The sequence below is a fragment of the Aethina tumida genome, chromosome 2 (assembly GCF_024364675.1).
Source record: "Aethina tumida isolate Nest 87 chromosome 2, icAetTumi1.1, whole genome shotgun sequence".
Taxonomy (NCBI): Eukaryota; Metazoa; Arthropoda; class Insecta; order Coleoptera; family Nitidulidae; genus Aethina; species Aethina tumida.
The window spans coordinates 3470051-3488270 of record NC_065436.1 but is presented as its reverse complement, the minus strand read 5'-3'; the positions used below and the strand labels follow the sequence as shown (position 1 = coordinate 3488270).

Sequence of the window (18220 nt, the reverse complement as noted above, 5' to 3'; positions counted from 1 at the left end):
TGTTTACAAAGAAAAATAACGAAATAATAAATGTCCTTTTTTAATACATAATATTTTAATAAATTAAAAAAATTAAAATATTTTTATTTAAATTTATTATAATTTATATATTTATATTAAATTTTATGGAAAATGAAAATTTATAACTTATTTTTTTTATTTTATATTGATTATTATATATATTATTTATATTTAACATAATGACAAATAATTTATTATATAAAAAATAGTTGAATTGTATACAATAAATACAGGAAAATAATATTATTATTTTTTTTACTTTAATATTTTTTTAATAAAATATATAATTTAAATAGAAAGTTATAATAATTAATATTAAAATTCCTTATTCTGATATTTTTTTTTACTCAAATCTTAACTATTTCTTGTATGACAATAAACACAATGGATAATATTGATTGTCTCAATCCTCTTTTTTATATGTTTGAAGAAAATTAAATTGAAAATTAAAGGTGTGAAGGTTGTTCAGTGACGTAGAAAATGGGACGAAATAAGGGGAAAACTCTCGAGAATCTACGACAATATGAAAACTGCTTATTACATTGAATTGTAAGAGAAATTTTTGAAAAAATGTTTACTTAGATTTTCTTCATTATGAGACGTTTTCTAACTGCCTTCAAATTTTGACCACCCTTTTTAAAAATATTTTCTATAATTTCAGAAGTAAATTATTTCAATTATGAGCAAATTTTTATATTTATGTTTAATAATTAATGAGCTTTACCGAATTCTCCTTATTTCTTTGACTGACTTTCAACGAAAATTTAAAAAAGAAAAATATTTAATTAATCAAGAAATAATTATTAAAATAAATTCGTCCAGATTTGATATAATATTACCAAAATATCGTAATAAAAGTTTAGAAAGTGATTGTGTTCAGAAAACCACAAAGCACGAACTGAAGCAAATCTGATTGAAACGTCGTTCCCCAAATGACTACAAACTTTGACAAATTAATTTTAAATTAATGTCGGGAGCTGTCATTTAGGCGTTATTCGAAAGAATTACCACGCAGCTTATATCGGACGTCGCCGTAAAAAAAAAGACCGAAACATTTGACGGACCAAGTTAAATAACCGGCAACGTGATTGCACAGTTTTTTATTGTTTTTATGGGTGCCGGAATGCCATGGGCGAACGTTGAATGAAGAGCGGCGTTTTCTGGGCCAACCACTGTATATTTTACGTAAGGTAAATAAATGGAGTCTTGTTGTAAATGCCGTTTTGCGCAGCAAGAATGGAATTCTTATTTCGACATAAGAACGAAATCAATGGAATTCCATTTCTTTTTGTTTTCACTTTTTAATGTGTTCCGTTGGTCTAGTTTGAAATTACTTCTGTTCAGCTGTGTGACATTGTCGGACTGATTTCTATGGAGCCTTCTACCTTTGTCTAAAGTTAGTGTGATTGAAATCATCAGTTCTTCCTCTTCTCAAAATTAAAAGCTCTGACTCGAAAATAAAGCTTTTTATTTGTACTTAACAATTTTACCTTTACTTAATACTCCAATTTTTGATGTGTCAATTCAGATACATCAAACCACTTAATCTCCCCAATCTCATTCTTCGTCAATTCCAGATTCCTCCAATACGTCTCAATTAACTGGATCATCCTTCCTTCCTACACTTTATTCTTGAGGAAATTTTATATATTTTTTAATTATTATCCTGAGAAATAAAAAAAAATTGTGGTAAATGATTGAATTTGTTCTCCTTTCGTATTTTCAATAATTTTAACCCGGAATCCTTGACTTATGTATATTTTATGTTTTAATTATTATAATTATAAATAAACATAAAGAAAGTGAATATATTTTTCAATTTTCCACAATAAAAATTAAATAAAAGTTAATAATTTGTGAACCATTGTTGAAGTCTCCATCTGTTTAAGTTTGAAATGATAATTTTAATGTTAAATTTTGTAATTTATTTAATGTTAACCATAAATAATCATAATGGGTGGGTAAGTTTTTAATTTTATATAGATAATGTTAAAGTTACTTTCTAAAATGTTACAGTCTTCAATTGTTAACGTTTAGAAATTTTATAATTTATTATACAATTAAATAAAAATTTCAATATTATTTTATTTATAATATATTATTACATAGTTTTATAAAGTTTATACAATATATTTCATATTTACTTATTTTTTATAAGGTTTCACGTCTGATGCACTGTTCAAGTCTCCAACGAGAAGATTTAAATTTAAATGTTATAAGATTAACTTAAGAATTTTACATATTTTTTAATTTTTATTGTAAGAAATACACAAAATTGTTGTAAATTTATTTAGTTAAGGGTGGATTCACTTTATCCTTATTTTGATAACATTATATCATCGTTTATAGTTGATTAAAGTTCTTCCCCATTCGTATTTTCAGTGATTTTACCCCGGAATGTATTTTCAGTGATTTTACCCCGGAATTCTTCACTTAAGTACTTTTGATTATTATAATTATAAATAAATACACACACACACATAAAGGATTCTTTCTTTAGATTCTTTAGATTCTTTAGATTCTTTAGATTCTTTAGATTCTTTAGATTCTTTAGATTCTTTAGATTCTTTAGATTCTTTAGATTCTTTAGAATCTTTAGATTCTTTAGATTCTTTAGATTCTTTAGATTCTTTAGATTCTTTAGATTCTTTAGATTCTTTAGATTCTTTAGATTCTTTAGATTCTTTAGATTCTTTAGATTCTTTAGATTCTTTAGATTCTTTAGATTCTTTAGATTCTTTAGATTCTTTAGATTCTTTAGATTCTTTAGATTCTTTAGATTCTTTAGATTCTTTAGATTCTTTAGATTCTTTAGATTCTTTAGATTCTTTAGATTCTTTAGATTCTTTAGATTCTTTAGATTCTTTAGATTCTTTAGATTCTTTAGATTCTTTAGATTCTTTAGATTCTTTAGATTCTTTAGATTCTTTAGATTCTTTAGATTCTTTAGATTCTTTAGATTCTTTAGATTCTTTAGATTCTTTAGATTCTTTAGATTCTTTAGATTCTTTAGATTCTTTAGATTCTTTAGATTCTTTAGATTCTTTAGATTCTTTAGATTCTTTAGATTCTTTAGATTCTTTAGATTCTTTAGATTCTTTAGATTCTTTAGATTCTTTAGATTCTTTAGATTCTTTAGATTCTTTAGATTCTTTAGATTCTTTAGATTCTTTAGATTCTTTAGATTCTTTAGATTCTTTAGATTCTTTAGATTCTTTAGATTCTTTAGATTCTTTAGATTCTTTAGATTCTTTAGATTCTTTAGATTCTTTAGATTCTTTAGATTCTTTAGATTCTTTTCTTTAGATTCTTTAGATTCTTTAGATTCTTTAGATTCTTTAGATTCTTTAGATTCTTTAGATTCTTTAGATTCTTTAGATTCTTTAGATTCTTTAGATTCTTTAGATTCTTTAGATTCTTTAGATTCTTTAGATTCTTTAGATTCTTTAGATTCTTTAGATTCTTTAGATTCTTTAGATTCTTTAGATTCTTTAGATTCTTTAGATTCTTTAGATTCTTTAGATTCTTTAGATTCTTTAGATTCTTTAGATTCTTTAGATTCTTTAGATTCTTTAGATTCTTTAGATTCTTTAGATTCTTTAGATTCTTTAGATTCTTTAGATTCTTTAGATTCTTTAGATTCTTTAGATTCTTTAGATTCTTTAGATTCTTTAGATTCTTTAGATTCTTTAGATTCTTTAGATTCTTTAGATTCTTTAGATTCTTTAGATTCTTTAGATTCTTTAGATTCTTTAGATTCTTTAGATTCTTTAGATTCTTTAGATTCTTTAGATTCTTTAGATTCTTTAGATTCTTTAGATTCTTTAGATTCTTTAGATTCTTTAGATTCTTTAGATTCTTTAGATTCTTTAGATTCTTTAGATTCTTTAGATTCTTTAGATTCTTTAGATTCTTTAGATTCTTTAGATTCTTTAGATTCTTTAGATTCTTTAGATTCTTTAGATTCTTTAGTGAATATATTTTTCATTTTTCCATCATAAATTAATGCTGACACCTTACAACTTTATCAAAAATGAAGAAATATTGAAAACACTAATTTAATATGTCTTTTAAGAAAAATAAATTTCCAATAACCATAAATAAGTAGCTAGTTATTTAATTTTATTATTATCATTAAAATTTATGACGAACTGAAGTTATATTTTAATTTTATTTGCACATTTTTAAGTTACCCTCTATAAAGTTTATACTTTGTGTATCATTGTTGAAGTCTCCATTTGTTTAAATTTGAAATCATAATTTTTATTGTTAAATTTTGTAATTCATTTAATACTAACCATAAATAATCATGGATAAGCTTTTAATTTTATTTAGTTAGAGTTACTTTCTATAATGTTACAATCACCAATTGTTAATGTTTAGAAATTTTATAAATTAATGTACAATTAAATTAAAAGTTCAAAATTATTTTACTTATATATTATTATTAAATTCTTGTGTAAATTTTATGTAATATATATTATATTTATTTATTTTGTGTAAGGTTTTACGTCTGATGCACTGTTTAAGTCTCCAACGAGATGATTTAAATTTAAAAATTATTATTATTAACGTTAGAATTTTATATATTTTTTAATTGTTATCGTAACGTATATATAAAAAATTGTAGTAAAATCATTTAGTTAAGTTTAAATTTATTTTGTTTTTGTTTATAGTTGTTCTTCAGTCGTATATTCAGTGATTTTAACCCGGAATTATTCACTTTATGTGTATATTATTATAATTATAAATAATCACAATGAAAGTAAAAGTGAAATAATTATTTTTTAAATGTGTATCCATGGTAATAAAAATAAGAAAATTATTTTTAAAGCAATTTAAATACACATATAATATATGCATTTAACAAGTAATATTTTTAAAATAAAACTATAAACGGAATAATTACATAAATATTTTAAGTGCCTACCGTTACAGTAATTTAAAATATTTAAAAGGAAGTAAGTATGCGCGTTAGTTAAACAATCAACATGTTATTTACCTTGACCAAATATGGTAACAAATATGCCACAAAGAAAGATTATGTCCATTGTAAAATTACACGAATTATCCCAAACCAAATATATTAAAATGCTTTTGTAAATATAACAATTTTTAAAGTCAGCCGCACAGGTCTTTAAACATTTGCCCATGTATGGTTTCAGGATTCTATTAATTAGATCAATTTGATTTAAAAAAAACGATTCGTTAACAAACGTGGATTGTTACAAATGATTGAGCATTAAAGATAATTCGTTGTGTGCAAGAAAGGCTGTTACACTTTGGGCTAGATATGATTGCTTTTACTGTTAACTCTGTTATAATTCACGAATCTGCAAACTGAATAATTTGGAGTTTCCATTTAAGGTGAGCGCAATTTCTACTTTCATTTGTCAAAATCTGTTTGAATTATTTGTTTAACAAGCTATTTATTATTTACTAATAAGGGAAACTGAACTATTTGTTTCCAACTAAATCGAATAAGAATAAAGTAAATGTAAGTCTGTTACTGTACTGTTGTACAGGAAAGCTTAATTAAATCAAGTACTTTCAAATTTTTACAAGTTTAGCCTTACGTAATGTGTTAATTTCATGATTTGTGCTTCTGTGAACTGAACTCAAAAACTTTAAATCAATCTAATCGATTTAAAATTATTACTTTGACAGGATATTTGTTCTTAGAAAGAATAAAGTAGAGAAGTATTAATATTAAGATTAGAATAGTTTTTACTAAAAGCTTAAAAACTGTAAATTAATTAATATATTTTATTATTTAAATTTTATTTTTTATATCTTTTATACATTTATATTGTTAACATTTAAAACTGAATGTTTTTAAATTTTTATGATTATTGTATTACTTTATTACAATAAGTACATATTAAATAATTTAGTCACAATAAAATATAATTAGTTTTAAACTAAATAATATAATTAAATTTTAATAGCATTATTTATTTTAATTAAAAATCTATTGATACTTTCTTTTTGAGTATTTATTTGTTAATAATAATAATATTTTAATATACAATTAATTTCAACATTTATTGGCAAACAAATATCTGTCAAAACTTGACTATAATAAAAATAAAATATCTATAAATTTTCTAATATTAAAGTAATTAAATAATTAAATTAATAATTTAATTTAATTAATTAATTAGAAGAAAATAAGTAATTAAAAGGAATTATTAATTTAATTTTATTTAATAATAATAAAATGAATTGAATTAGATTTCTTCTTATCCTTTTATTTATTGTATATTCTTTGGAATATTGTTTTTTTTTAATTTCATTTTAGAAAATCAATTAATTAATTATTATCAATGATAATTTTTCTTACATAGTGTTAAAAAATCATTGTACAGAATAATTAAATAAACCCGAAAATAGTATTTAACAACAATAAAATACATTTAAATATTTATTTTTTATAGGTAAACAATTTGTTACCATCTTAAGATATTTAATTTGATTATTTTTTTAATATTACAAAATATTAAAAAAATGTGAATGAAATGTTTCATATTTTATCATATTCAGTTCAGATATTATTCCAATTTTAAAAATTATAAAATACATATTTTTAAGTATTTATTTTTTAATTTAAAATAGAATATATATCAAAAAAATTCATATTTAATATTTTTTAATCTTTTATAGGTAAACAAAATGTTATTATCTTAAGTTATATATTATTTCCTATACTTAATTTATTTATTTATTTTTAATTTTATAAAAATTCAATAAAAAAAAATGTGAATTAATTGTTCTAATCTTTTTATTTTATCAATTTCAATTTAATTTTTTAATTTAAAATTTAATATTTTTCAAAAATATTCATATTTAATATTTTATAGGTAAACAAATTGTTATTATATTGGAATATTCATTATTTTCTAGATTAAATTTGTTTAATTTTTTTTTTTTAATTTCATAAAAAAATATCAACTAAAGGTTCTATTTTTTATTTTATCATTTTCAGATCAGATTTTATTCCAAATTTAAAAACTTTAAAATGGAATATTTTTCAAAAATTCATATTTAATAATTTTTGATCGTTTATAGATAAACAAATTGTTATTCTAAAAAATAAGATTATTATTTCTTAGATTTAATTTGTTTTTTTTTTTTTTGTTTTAAATTCTATAAAAATTATCAATTTCAGTTCGAATTTAAGTTCGTATCGTATTTAGTATTTTTAATTTAAAATGGTATATTTTTCAAAAATATTTGTATTCAATATTTTTTAAAAGTTTTTATATGTAATTGTTATTATCTTAAAATATTTATAATTTTCTATGTTTATTTTGTTTCAATTTTTTCTAATTTTCATAATATATTAAAAATATGAATAAATTGTTTCCATTTTTTAATTATTTTCAGTTCAGATTTTATTCCAATTTAAAAAAAAATTGTAAAATATCTTATTAATTTATGGTTTTAAGTAGTTTCCAGTACTTTATAATTTTAATACTTCACTCCATCATTTAAATGTAAATAAATTTCTTAATTACAGTAACAATTAAACATTTTCTTTAGTCATAAAGCATTAGAAAGTTCTATTTGCCTTTTTTCAAATAACAATTATTATTTTAAGATATTTCTATATTTTAATTAATATTTTGTTTATATTTAAGAATATTTAATTCCAATTATTCTTATTCATTATTCTTTCCTATTTTTTACAATTATTGTGTTTGATTGATATCTTAAATAATCCTGATTGTTTAAAAAAATAATTTACCTTTCGTTCTTAATTAGTTTTTTATTTTTTAAATTTTTATTCTTTAAATTTATTTGAATTTTATAAAAAATATGAAATATATTTCAAGTTTTTATTCCAAATTTAATTATTAATTTGATTTTATTTTATGCTTTTAATTATTTTTTTAAGTTTAAAAGTTAATATTTCATTGTATCATATAAATGTAAACAAATTTCTTAATAACAGTAACAATTAAACAATTTGTTTTGTCATAAAAGCATTAAAGAATCTGTTTACCTCTTTTTCACATAACAATAATTACTTTTTAATTAACATTTTGTTTAAGATAATTAATATATAGTATTAATTAAATTTAAACTAACTGGAATTATTTTCATTTTAAATAAGCCTAATTGATTAATAAAATACTTAAAATAAATAAATATTAAAATAAATATTTATAAATTTGAATTTACTTTTAAATAATATTAGTATAAAATATATAAATAGAATTCTATGTAGTATAAAAAGTGAGCAACCATTATTGATTCCAGTAAAGTAGACTCACCAATTCCAAGAAGTTAATTTCATTTAATAATTCCTTTCATTAACTGTTTATGCATTTAAAGCCAATTGATATAGTCCATATACAATATATTGATCAGCGTCGAATTGTGAAGGATCAGTAACCTTTACACAAATACGGTATACTACATGCTCTTTATAGCTGTCATCTTTCATGAAGCTGTCTTTATCCATCTTTGTTTATTATATTGACCAGTTAGTAATAGACGGCAATAATAAGGCTCCGTGGGCAATAAAATCAATTAAAAAAAACGTCGGACAGACGCACACTGCGGATCCGCACAAGTTTTTCATGTTTCTGTGTCGGAAAATAAGCTCGAATAAAGGCAAGGAAATTAATTCAGATTTGAGTCATTAATAAAAACACCATTATCGGTCTGTGCAGCGAGATGTACGTTCTGTTTCAACCAGGAAATCGGAATTAATAATGTTAATACTGTAATTGTGGATAGGTATAAAACATAGAGCTCGTGATAATACTTATTAGCATTTCTCTTAATGTCTCTTTTATGTTAACATGATTAATATGGTGATTGTCCGTTTAAAAATTATAATGCAATTAATTAACTAACTAACTAAGAAAGATAATCACATTGGTATATGTTACTATAAATGGAATTCAGCATGTTTCAAATATATTCATCAGATCTAATTAATCATTTTTATAAATATTTCTAGATATAAAACCTTCATGGTACCACATATTTTTACAAGTATCTTCCTTCTTAATGATACCACGACATTCATTAAATATCTTCATGCAAATCTAAGTGGACAAAGTTATAAACAAAATGTAAGATTTCACCAGTACATGACAGAAATAGAAAGAAAATATATAAAAGAAAGTTTCTTTTGTAGTAATCTACTGTAATTATATTATAAATTTACAAACCTGAAAATTTTATCAATTACCTGAAAAGACGGTCGCAGGAATTTTGCACCTTACTAAAGTAAGCAAAGTAGGTTCAATTATACATATACAATAAATATATTAATGAAAAGTTTCACCAATATATCACTGAAATATAAAAATGATATCAAAGCTGACTGTATAACAGAAAACTTAAGAATTCATGTCAAAGCTTTTTACACAGTTCAAATAAATGAAGTTCCTCAAACCTGAAACTTTATTGAAGTACCTGAAAAAGGACATTATAAGACAATTGCAATACTGAATATATTAATGAAAGGTTTCACCAAAATATCCCTGAAAAAGAAAGAAGATATCAAAGCTACAGGAACTAGAAAATCGTGACTAACTATGGCTGTATTACAGAAAACTTAAAAATTCAAGTCAAAGCTTTTTGCACAGTTCAAATGAATGAAGTTCCTCAAACCTAAAACTTTATTCAAGTACCTAAAAAGGACATTATAAGACAATTGCAATAATAAATATATTAATGAAAGGTTTGATCAACATATCCCTGAAAAAGAAAGAAGATATCAAAGCTGAAGGAACTAGAAAGTCGTGACTAACTGTGGCTGTATGACAGAAAACTTAAAAATTCAAGTCAAAGCTTTTTACACAGTTCAAATGAATGAAGTTCCTCAAACCTGAAACATTATTCAAGTACCTGAAAAAAAGACATTATAAGACAATTGTAATAATGAATATGTTAATGAAAAGTTTCACAAAAATATCCCTGAAAAGGAAAGAAGATATCAAAGCTGCAGGAACTAGAAAATCATGACTAACTGGCTGTATGACAGAAAACTTAAAAATTCAAGTCAAAGCTTTTTACACAGTTCAAATGAATGAAGTTCCTTATACCTGAAACTTTATTGAAGTACCTGAAAAAGCACATTATAAGACAATTGCAATACTGAATATATTAATGAAAGGTTTCACCAAAATATCCTTGAAAAAGAAAGAAGATATCGAAGCTACAGGAACTAGAAAATCGTGACTAACTATGGTTGTATGACAGAAAACTTAAAAATTCAAGTCAAAGCTTTTTACACAGTTCAAATGAATGAAGTTCCTCAAACCTGAAACATTATTCAAGTACCTGAAAAAAAGACATTATAAGACAATTGTAATAATGAATATGTTAATGAAAGGTTTCACCAAAATATCCCTGAAAAGGAAAGAAGATATCAAAGCTGCAGGAATTAGAAAATCATGACTAACTGGCTGTATGACAGAAAACTTAAAAATTCATGTCAAAGCTTTTTACACAGTTCAAATGAATGAAGTTTCTTAAACCTGAAACTTTATTCAAGTACCTGAAAAAAAGGCATTATAAGACAATTGTAATAATGAATATGTTAATGAAAGGTTTCACCAAAATATCACTGAAAAGGAAAGAAGATATCAAAGCTGCAGGAACTAGAAAAACGTGACTAACTGTGGCTTGAAAATTTAAGTCAAAGCTTTTTACATAGTTTAAATGAATGAAGTTCCTCAAACCTGAAACTTTATTCAAGTACTTAATTGCAGCAAAAATAAACAAATTAGGTTCAGTACATTTATAATTAATGTATTAGTAAATTATGAAAGTTTAATGTACTTAGTTTATTTAGCCATTTATTTGTTTATTTTTATGTACATTTGATGATTTTAAGCAATAAACTTTACAGCCAATAATATTGTTATAGGATTGAGTAGACAAGTTATATTAACTGTTATTCGAATTACTCCATTCAGATTATTCGTTTTTTCATATTACCAAATATATACTACAGTAAATAACAAAAAATAATTAACGCCAGTAAAAAAGTGATTACGTGGAAATTAATTTTCAATTCTTTAAAAACCTTAATTTTCAGCAAAACCATTAATTAATCACCTCTAACAGCGTTGCTGACGTCAATGTTAATAACAATAGTAATAAGTCACAGCAATTCCGTTATATTTTAATTAATTTTGTTGATACACTTTTTATTATTCAAATTAAGAACTGTTATTTTATAATTATTATATTTTTTATTATTATTTTATGTGATTTTGAATTTTTGTTCATTTTAGTTTTTTGCAGGAATTTCAATAGTTTTGGGATATTACAGATGTAAATATTACACAAGGTGTTTCTAAAATGGGTGGTCAAAATTTAGTAAATCTAAATAATTTTTTTTCTGAAGTTTCTGTAATCTTTGGTTCAATTGTATCTAAATCCTCTGTTTCTTGTCCTACTTTCTACGTCACTGACAATTTTTTTAAAAATATTAGGCTTTTCATATTATTTCCGCAATTTGGAAAAAAAGTATTTTTGATTAATTTTGATTATCACACTCATTTTTGAGATATTTCAGATTTAATGTTTACGTTAATTTTCCAGAAACAAAGCTCTAGTTTCTACGCCACTGAATATTTTTTAATACTATCAAGTTTTATATATTCTTTATACAATTTAGAAAAAAAAGGTGCTCTTGGTTAATTTTGATTAACACAGCCATTTTTGAGATATTTCAGTTTAAATGTGTATTTTAATTTCCTTAGAACATCTAAATTGAAATAGTTTGAATTGAGTTTCTTTTGTGTTAATTAATATTTATCTAAAGAAATGCAATAAATTAAATGTGTAATAATCCAAATATATGTTGTTAAATTTGTTTTTTTATGTTTTTTATAAACAGATGAGCTTCTGCCTTCCTGAACAGCGAAGTATCCGAATTTTCTTGGTACTTAAAAAGATAAGAAATTGGTATTTACACATTTAATTATTATAACGTCTTTATTAAGTATATAATTAAAGTTACCTTATCAGTTTCCGTTACAACGAGTTAAGAGACAGTGTTAAAACATGTCAACTAAGTCAAAACATGTCAAGTTGAGCCAAGTGAAAACAATAAACAATATAGAATGTTAATTGGTTTTTAAATTGTAATTCAGTGAAAGAGAAATAAAAAAATAAATTCCACATACCACAATAATGTCGGTAATAATTTTTTATTCAAATTTATTCAGTGTAAAACGAAAATGTTCAAAAAAACTAACATAAAAAAAGAATTTTAATGTAATTCTGCATGTGCATAAATCAAGTTTTTTTTTTCTTGTTCTAATCTTTCATCTGCTGAAGATTAATCATTGTCGGGTTTCGCCGACCAAAATAATGCCATAAAAATGTTCACACGCCTCGCCTGTTTCAATTAAACACAATTAACTTCCAACAAAATCATCGCCAATTATATTAACGGACAGTTCTCCTCCTGCAGCCGACTCGTACGATAAAAGTTCATTGCGTCATTTAGATAATTCACATTTTTTTTTCGTTAAATCGCCGAAATAATTAACATGTTTTGGTGTTTCACCGCAGGACGGTGATTGATGAGTGCGGTGGTCGGCTGAAAGTCACTGAAAATCAGAAAGAAACTCGAGAAAGACACAATCAGTTTTTTTCCCAAATTAGAACTAAAAACAAGCGAGGCCAACAGATTAAAATGTAATAAAATTATAACAGTACTGCTCAACAGTTCCACACTAAATTTACTTTTGTGTTATCTGTAATTGGCAGGAAATGTACCTGACAAGTTTTGATAAATAAAAGTTAAGTAATTTACTTGTAAACTTCTATAACTCATTAAATGGTTTGTGAAATGTTGAATTAATTAAAATAAATTCAACATTAAAAACATATATTAAAAAATTATTACAAACGAATTTATTGCAATGTAACATTATAATTAATTAATAGTTAATTAATTTTAATAGCATTATAGGTAGTAAAATTACTTTTATATCTGTTAAAAAGTTAGTGTAAAAAATTATTATTATAAATAAAATTGTATGTTAATGTAAATTGGAAATTTAATTAAAAAATAAAATTACATTATGCTTACTATATTCCACAAATAATTATAAATAAATAGTTAAATAGAAACTAACTAAAATATATCTAATAATTATAAAAAATCAAAGTAATTGTAAACAAATTTTTTAAAATTTATAATTTAACGTGTAATATTTACTATAAAGATTATATTATGTACTGTTATTAATATTATATAATAATTATTTATAATTTTTATAATTATAAGTAGTTAGAATTATTATATGTTATAAAATTGATTAAGATTTATTGTTATTTTATAAATAAAAAGAACGAAAAATTTAAAAAAAATGTTGATGATCATGATTACTAAAAAATTAATAAAATTTTGTTAGATAAGTACTTTTACTATTTACAAATAAATTATTAAAATAATATATAAAAAGCTCTAGCAAAATCCAATTAAAAATTATTATCCAATGTCATAATAAGGAAACTTAAAAAACCGAATAAGTCGAAGAAACTGATGAAAATTAATAAATTAAAGAAACTGAATGAACCAAAAGAACTGAAGAAACTCAATGAACTGAAGAAACTGGAAAACTGAAGAAATTGACAAAAGTGAACAAATCGAAGGAAGTGAAGGCACTGAAGAAACAGAAGAAACTGAAGAAACTGAAGAAACTACATAAACTGGAGAAACTAGAGTATCTAAAGAAACCAGAAAAACTAGAGAAACTAGAGAAACTAAAGAAACTAGAGAAACTTGAAAAATGAAAGAAATTATAGAAACTAGAAAAACTAAGGTAACAAGAAAAACTAAAGAAACTGAAGAATCTAGAGAAACTAAATAAACTAGAAAAACTAGAGAAACTAGAGAAAATTGAGAAATGAAAGAAACTATAGAAACTAGGAAAACTAAGGTAACTAGAGAAACTAAAGAAACTGAAGAATCTAGAGAAACTAAATAATCTAGAAAAACTAAAGAAACTAGACAAACAAGAGAACTAGAGAAACTAGAGGAACTAGAGAAACTAGAGGAACTAGAGAAACAAGAATAACTAGAGGAACTAGAGAAACTAGAAGAACTAGAGGAACTAGAGGAACTATAGAAACTAGAGGAACTAGAGGAATTAGAGCAACTAGAAAAACTAGAGAAACCAGAGAAATCAGAGAAACCAGAAAAACCAGAGAAACCAGATAAACTAGAGAAACTAAAGGAACTAGAGAAACTACAGGAACTAGAAGAATCTAGAGAAACTAAATAATCTAGAAAAACTGAAGAATCTAGAAAAACTAGAGAAACTAGAGAAACTAGAAAAACTAAGGTAACTAGAGAAACTAAAGAAACTGAAGAATCTAGAGAAACTAAATAATCTATAAAAACTAAAGAAACTAGAGAAACTAAATAAATTAGAGAAACTAAAGAAACTGAAGAATCTAGAGAAACTAAATAATCTAGAAAAACTAAAGAAACTAGAGAACTAGAGAAACTAGAGGAACTAGAGAAACTAGAGGAACTAGAGGAACTAGAGGAATTAGAGCAACTAGAAAAACAAGAGAAACCAGAGAAATCAGAGAAACCAGAAAAACCAGAGAAACCAGATAAACTAGAGAAACTAAAGTAACTAGAGAAACTACAGGAACTAGAGAAACTAAAGAAATTAGAGAACTAAGGATACCAGAGAAACTAAAGAAACTGAAGAATCTAGAAAAACTAGAGAAACTAGAGAAACTAGAAAAACTAAGGTAACTAGAGAAACTAAAGAAACTGAAGAATCTAGAGAAACTAAATAATCTATAAAAACTAAAGAAACTAGAGAAACTAGAGAAATTAGAGAAACTAAAGAAACTGAAGAATCTAGAGAAACTAAATAATCTAGAAAAACTAAAGAAACTAGAGAACTAGAGAAACTAGAGGAACTAGAGAAACTAGAGGAACTAGAGGAACTAGAGGAATTAGAGCAACTAGAAAAACAAGAGAAACCAGAGAAATCAGAGAAACCAGAAAAACCAGAGAAACCAGATAAACTAGAGAAACTAAAGGAACTAGAGAAACTACAGGAACTAGAGAAACTAAAGAAATTAGAGAACTAAGGATACCAGAGAAACTAGAGAAATTGAAGAAACTAAAAAAACTAGAGAAACTAGAAAAAGTAGAGAATATAAGAAAACCAGAGAAACTACAATAACTAGAGGAACTAGATAAATCAGAGAAACCAGATAAACTGCGAAACAAGAGAAACAATAGAAACTAGATAAACTAAAGAAACTAGAGGGACTAGAAAAACTAGAGAAACTAGAGAAAGTGGAGAAATTAGAGAAACTAGAGTAACTTGAGAAACTAGAGAAACCAGAAAATCAGAAAAACCAGAGAAACCAGAGAAACCAGAGAAACCAAAGAAACCAGAGATACCAAAGAAACCAGAGAAACTACAAGAACTAAAGGAAGAAACTAAAGAAAGAAATTAAAAAATTAAAGAAGCTAAACAAAATTATCAAAAATGAAATACATTACAACTAACAAAGATTAAAACTAAAAAAAAAAAATAAAGAAACTAATGAAATAAAAGAAATTAAATAAACTACAGAAACAATAAGAAAAATATTTAATGTATAAATACAAATAATTCTAAAGAAAAAATATCAATTGATAAATTTATTCAAAAAATTGAAGAAACTAAGGAACCAAGAAAAACTAAACACACCAGGGAAGTAAACGAACGAAGAATACAAACGATTAGTTTTATTTAATTGATTCATATGATTAAAGCAACCGTAAAATTGTTGATGTCGTTTGAGTTGATTTCTTCATTTTTATCGCGAAGAGATTTTGAACAGCTTTCCTAGTTAAAGAAAAAAAGGCGTTTTGCGGAACGTCCGCAGACTTCAAAACGGTATTTTTCTCGTTAAACAAGTGGCAATTAGAGTAATACTACTGCCCCAATTTTTTCGAACTTACCTTGCGCACACATTACAACTTATCTCGGCGTTATAAATTTATCTCGCGGCGAACTGGACAAACTCGCACACTACGGCCGCATATTAAATTATTTTTTATTTCTCGGAAGGAATCAAACTCGAATAACCGGCAACAATTTCGTGTGAGTCATGTGCATTAAAAATACGCGAACGTTATCGGTGAACTGCTCTTTTATGCGAGAGTGCTTTGTTCTAATTACCATATCGGAATCATTTTGGGAACTGTGTTTTTTCATTTCCATTTCGACATAAACATATTGTATGCACTTTATTTAATGCCATTACTGAGGAAGAGAATGCCGATCGCTAGGATATCTGGATTGTACTTTTAAAACTGTACATTTTCAAAAGATCGTCAAAAATTTATTATACAATCTGCATTATTGACAAGTTATTTATTAGGAATTTAACTGTTTCGGCTGAGATTTTATCGTTTAGACACTGGAAACTAATTTCATGCGTATTTTAAACTGGACTTTCTTGAATTTATATATATATATATATATTTTGTATAAAATGTTACGTGATTAACAAACAAATGTATTTTATTATAATTAATTTAATTGGTTTGTATCAGGTGGAAGATGTATTAAAAAAGGTACATCACACCAAATAATATTGAATATTAATGTTTATCTTCTTTTTAATGCCGCTCACTATGGAAATATCTTGCATAAATCAAAAAATTGTTAATTATTACACATGTTTTTAAATTTTACATCGTATAAACATTAAATAAAATATGTACATGAGTCAACGTAAGCTTTACAAATATTCAGTTAAGTATTTTTTTAATGACAATAATAAATTCCGACAAAATTATGATTATGTATATTGATCAGCATCAATTTTTTAATCTAATATTGAGTAGCCTCATTATAGATCAAATGAATTGCTCAATTTTATCTTGAGGTACCTATTTTATGTTGAAAGTTTATGAAGAGGGGGTTGAGTTTTGTTCAACACCTGTTTAATCTATGATAAGTATAAGGAAATCTTGCTGGACCATGGTAATTAATTTACATGGAGATGTTATAAACACCTCAAGATAACTCTAACAATATATCCTGTTGTAAAACACAACAAAAGTTAAATGAAGTAAATACACACCAAAATTTTTCAAGCACCAAAACTATTTAAATAAAATCCTCCAAAAATCTAATAATTTTTTATCTCAATATTGAATTACTGGATCTATCTGGTCAGTGACTGATTGTGAGTATATTAAATAAATTTATGATACTAAATGTTCATGTTTAATGGATTAATAATAGACTTGGAAAACAATGTTACCTACCAATAAATATTTGTAAATGACTTAAATTATTGTCTAGTTAGTTTAATTTATGCCGTGTTTTGAGAAACAATATGATAATTTTTTATGCTAATTAAGTAAAAAATTTATACATATATATCAAACATTTGTTGTTGTTGTTGTTTAAAAAATAAAATAGTTTAATATATTATCTTTTATGCTAGATTCAACCGTTATGATTTTATTAAATTTAATACTACAAATTATAAGAAGTCAATATGTAAATTAACATGTTTTTTCAGAATTTGCTTCTTTGTTTATATAATTTCTTTAATATCATTAGTTACATCACTTACTTTAATTTGATTGTGCCAGAATATTCGATTCCAATTCTTTAGTTCCTTCAATTTTTTCAGTTCTTTCAGTACTTTCAGTTCCTTCTTTACTTTCTTTAGCTTCTTTAGATTCTTTAGTCAATATATTAAGTATATTTAATATTTTAATTTCAAAATTTACATACATAATTTCTTTCATTCCTTTAATTTCTGTAATTTTTTAATGTCTTTACTTTTTCTGATACTTTGTGTAATTTTAAATAATTCATTTGCAGTTCTTTCAGTCTTTTAGTTTCTCCAGTTACTGTAGTTTCTCTAGTTCCTCTACTTTCTCTGGTTTCTACGGTTTTTTTGATTATTCAGGTTACTCTGGTTTGTCTAGTTTTTCTAGTTTCTCTAATTTAGTTTATCTAATTTCTTTAGTTTCTTCAGTTTCTTTAGTTTCTTTAGTTTCTTTAGTTTCGTGAGTTTCTTTAGTTTCTTTAATTTCTTTAGTTTCTTTAGTTTCTTTAGTTTCTTTAGTTTCTTTAGTTTCTTTAGTTTCTTTAGATTCTTTAGTTTCTTTAGTTTCTTTAGTTTTAGTTTCTTTAGTTTCTTTAGTTTCTTTAGTTTCTTTAGTTTCTTT

The 18220-nt window shown here is 24.1% G+C and overlaps 1 protein-coding gene across 1 annotated transcript in view; it reads left to right on the top strand.

Annotated features, from left to right (window-relative positions):
* The window catches only part of LOC126264463 (uncharacterized), a 120832-nt gene extending 105474 nt beyond the window's left edge, over positions 1-15358 (top strand). The window contains 3 exon segments of the mRNA XM_049962530.1: positions 14011-14131; positions 14486-14647; positions 15250-15358. Coding sequence (XP_049818487.1) covers positions 14011-14131; positions 14486-14647; positions 15250-15358 — 392 coding nt within the window.
* The last annotated feature ends 2862 nt before the right edge of the window (positions 15359-18220 follow it).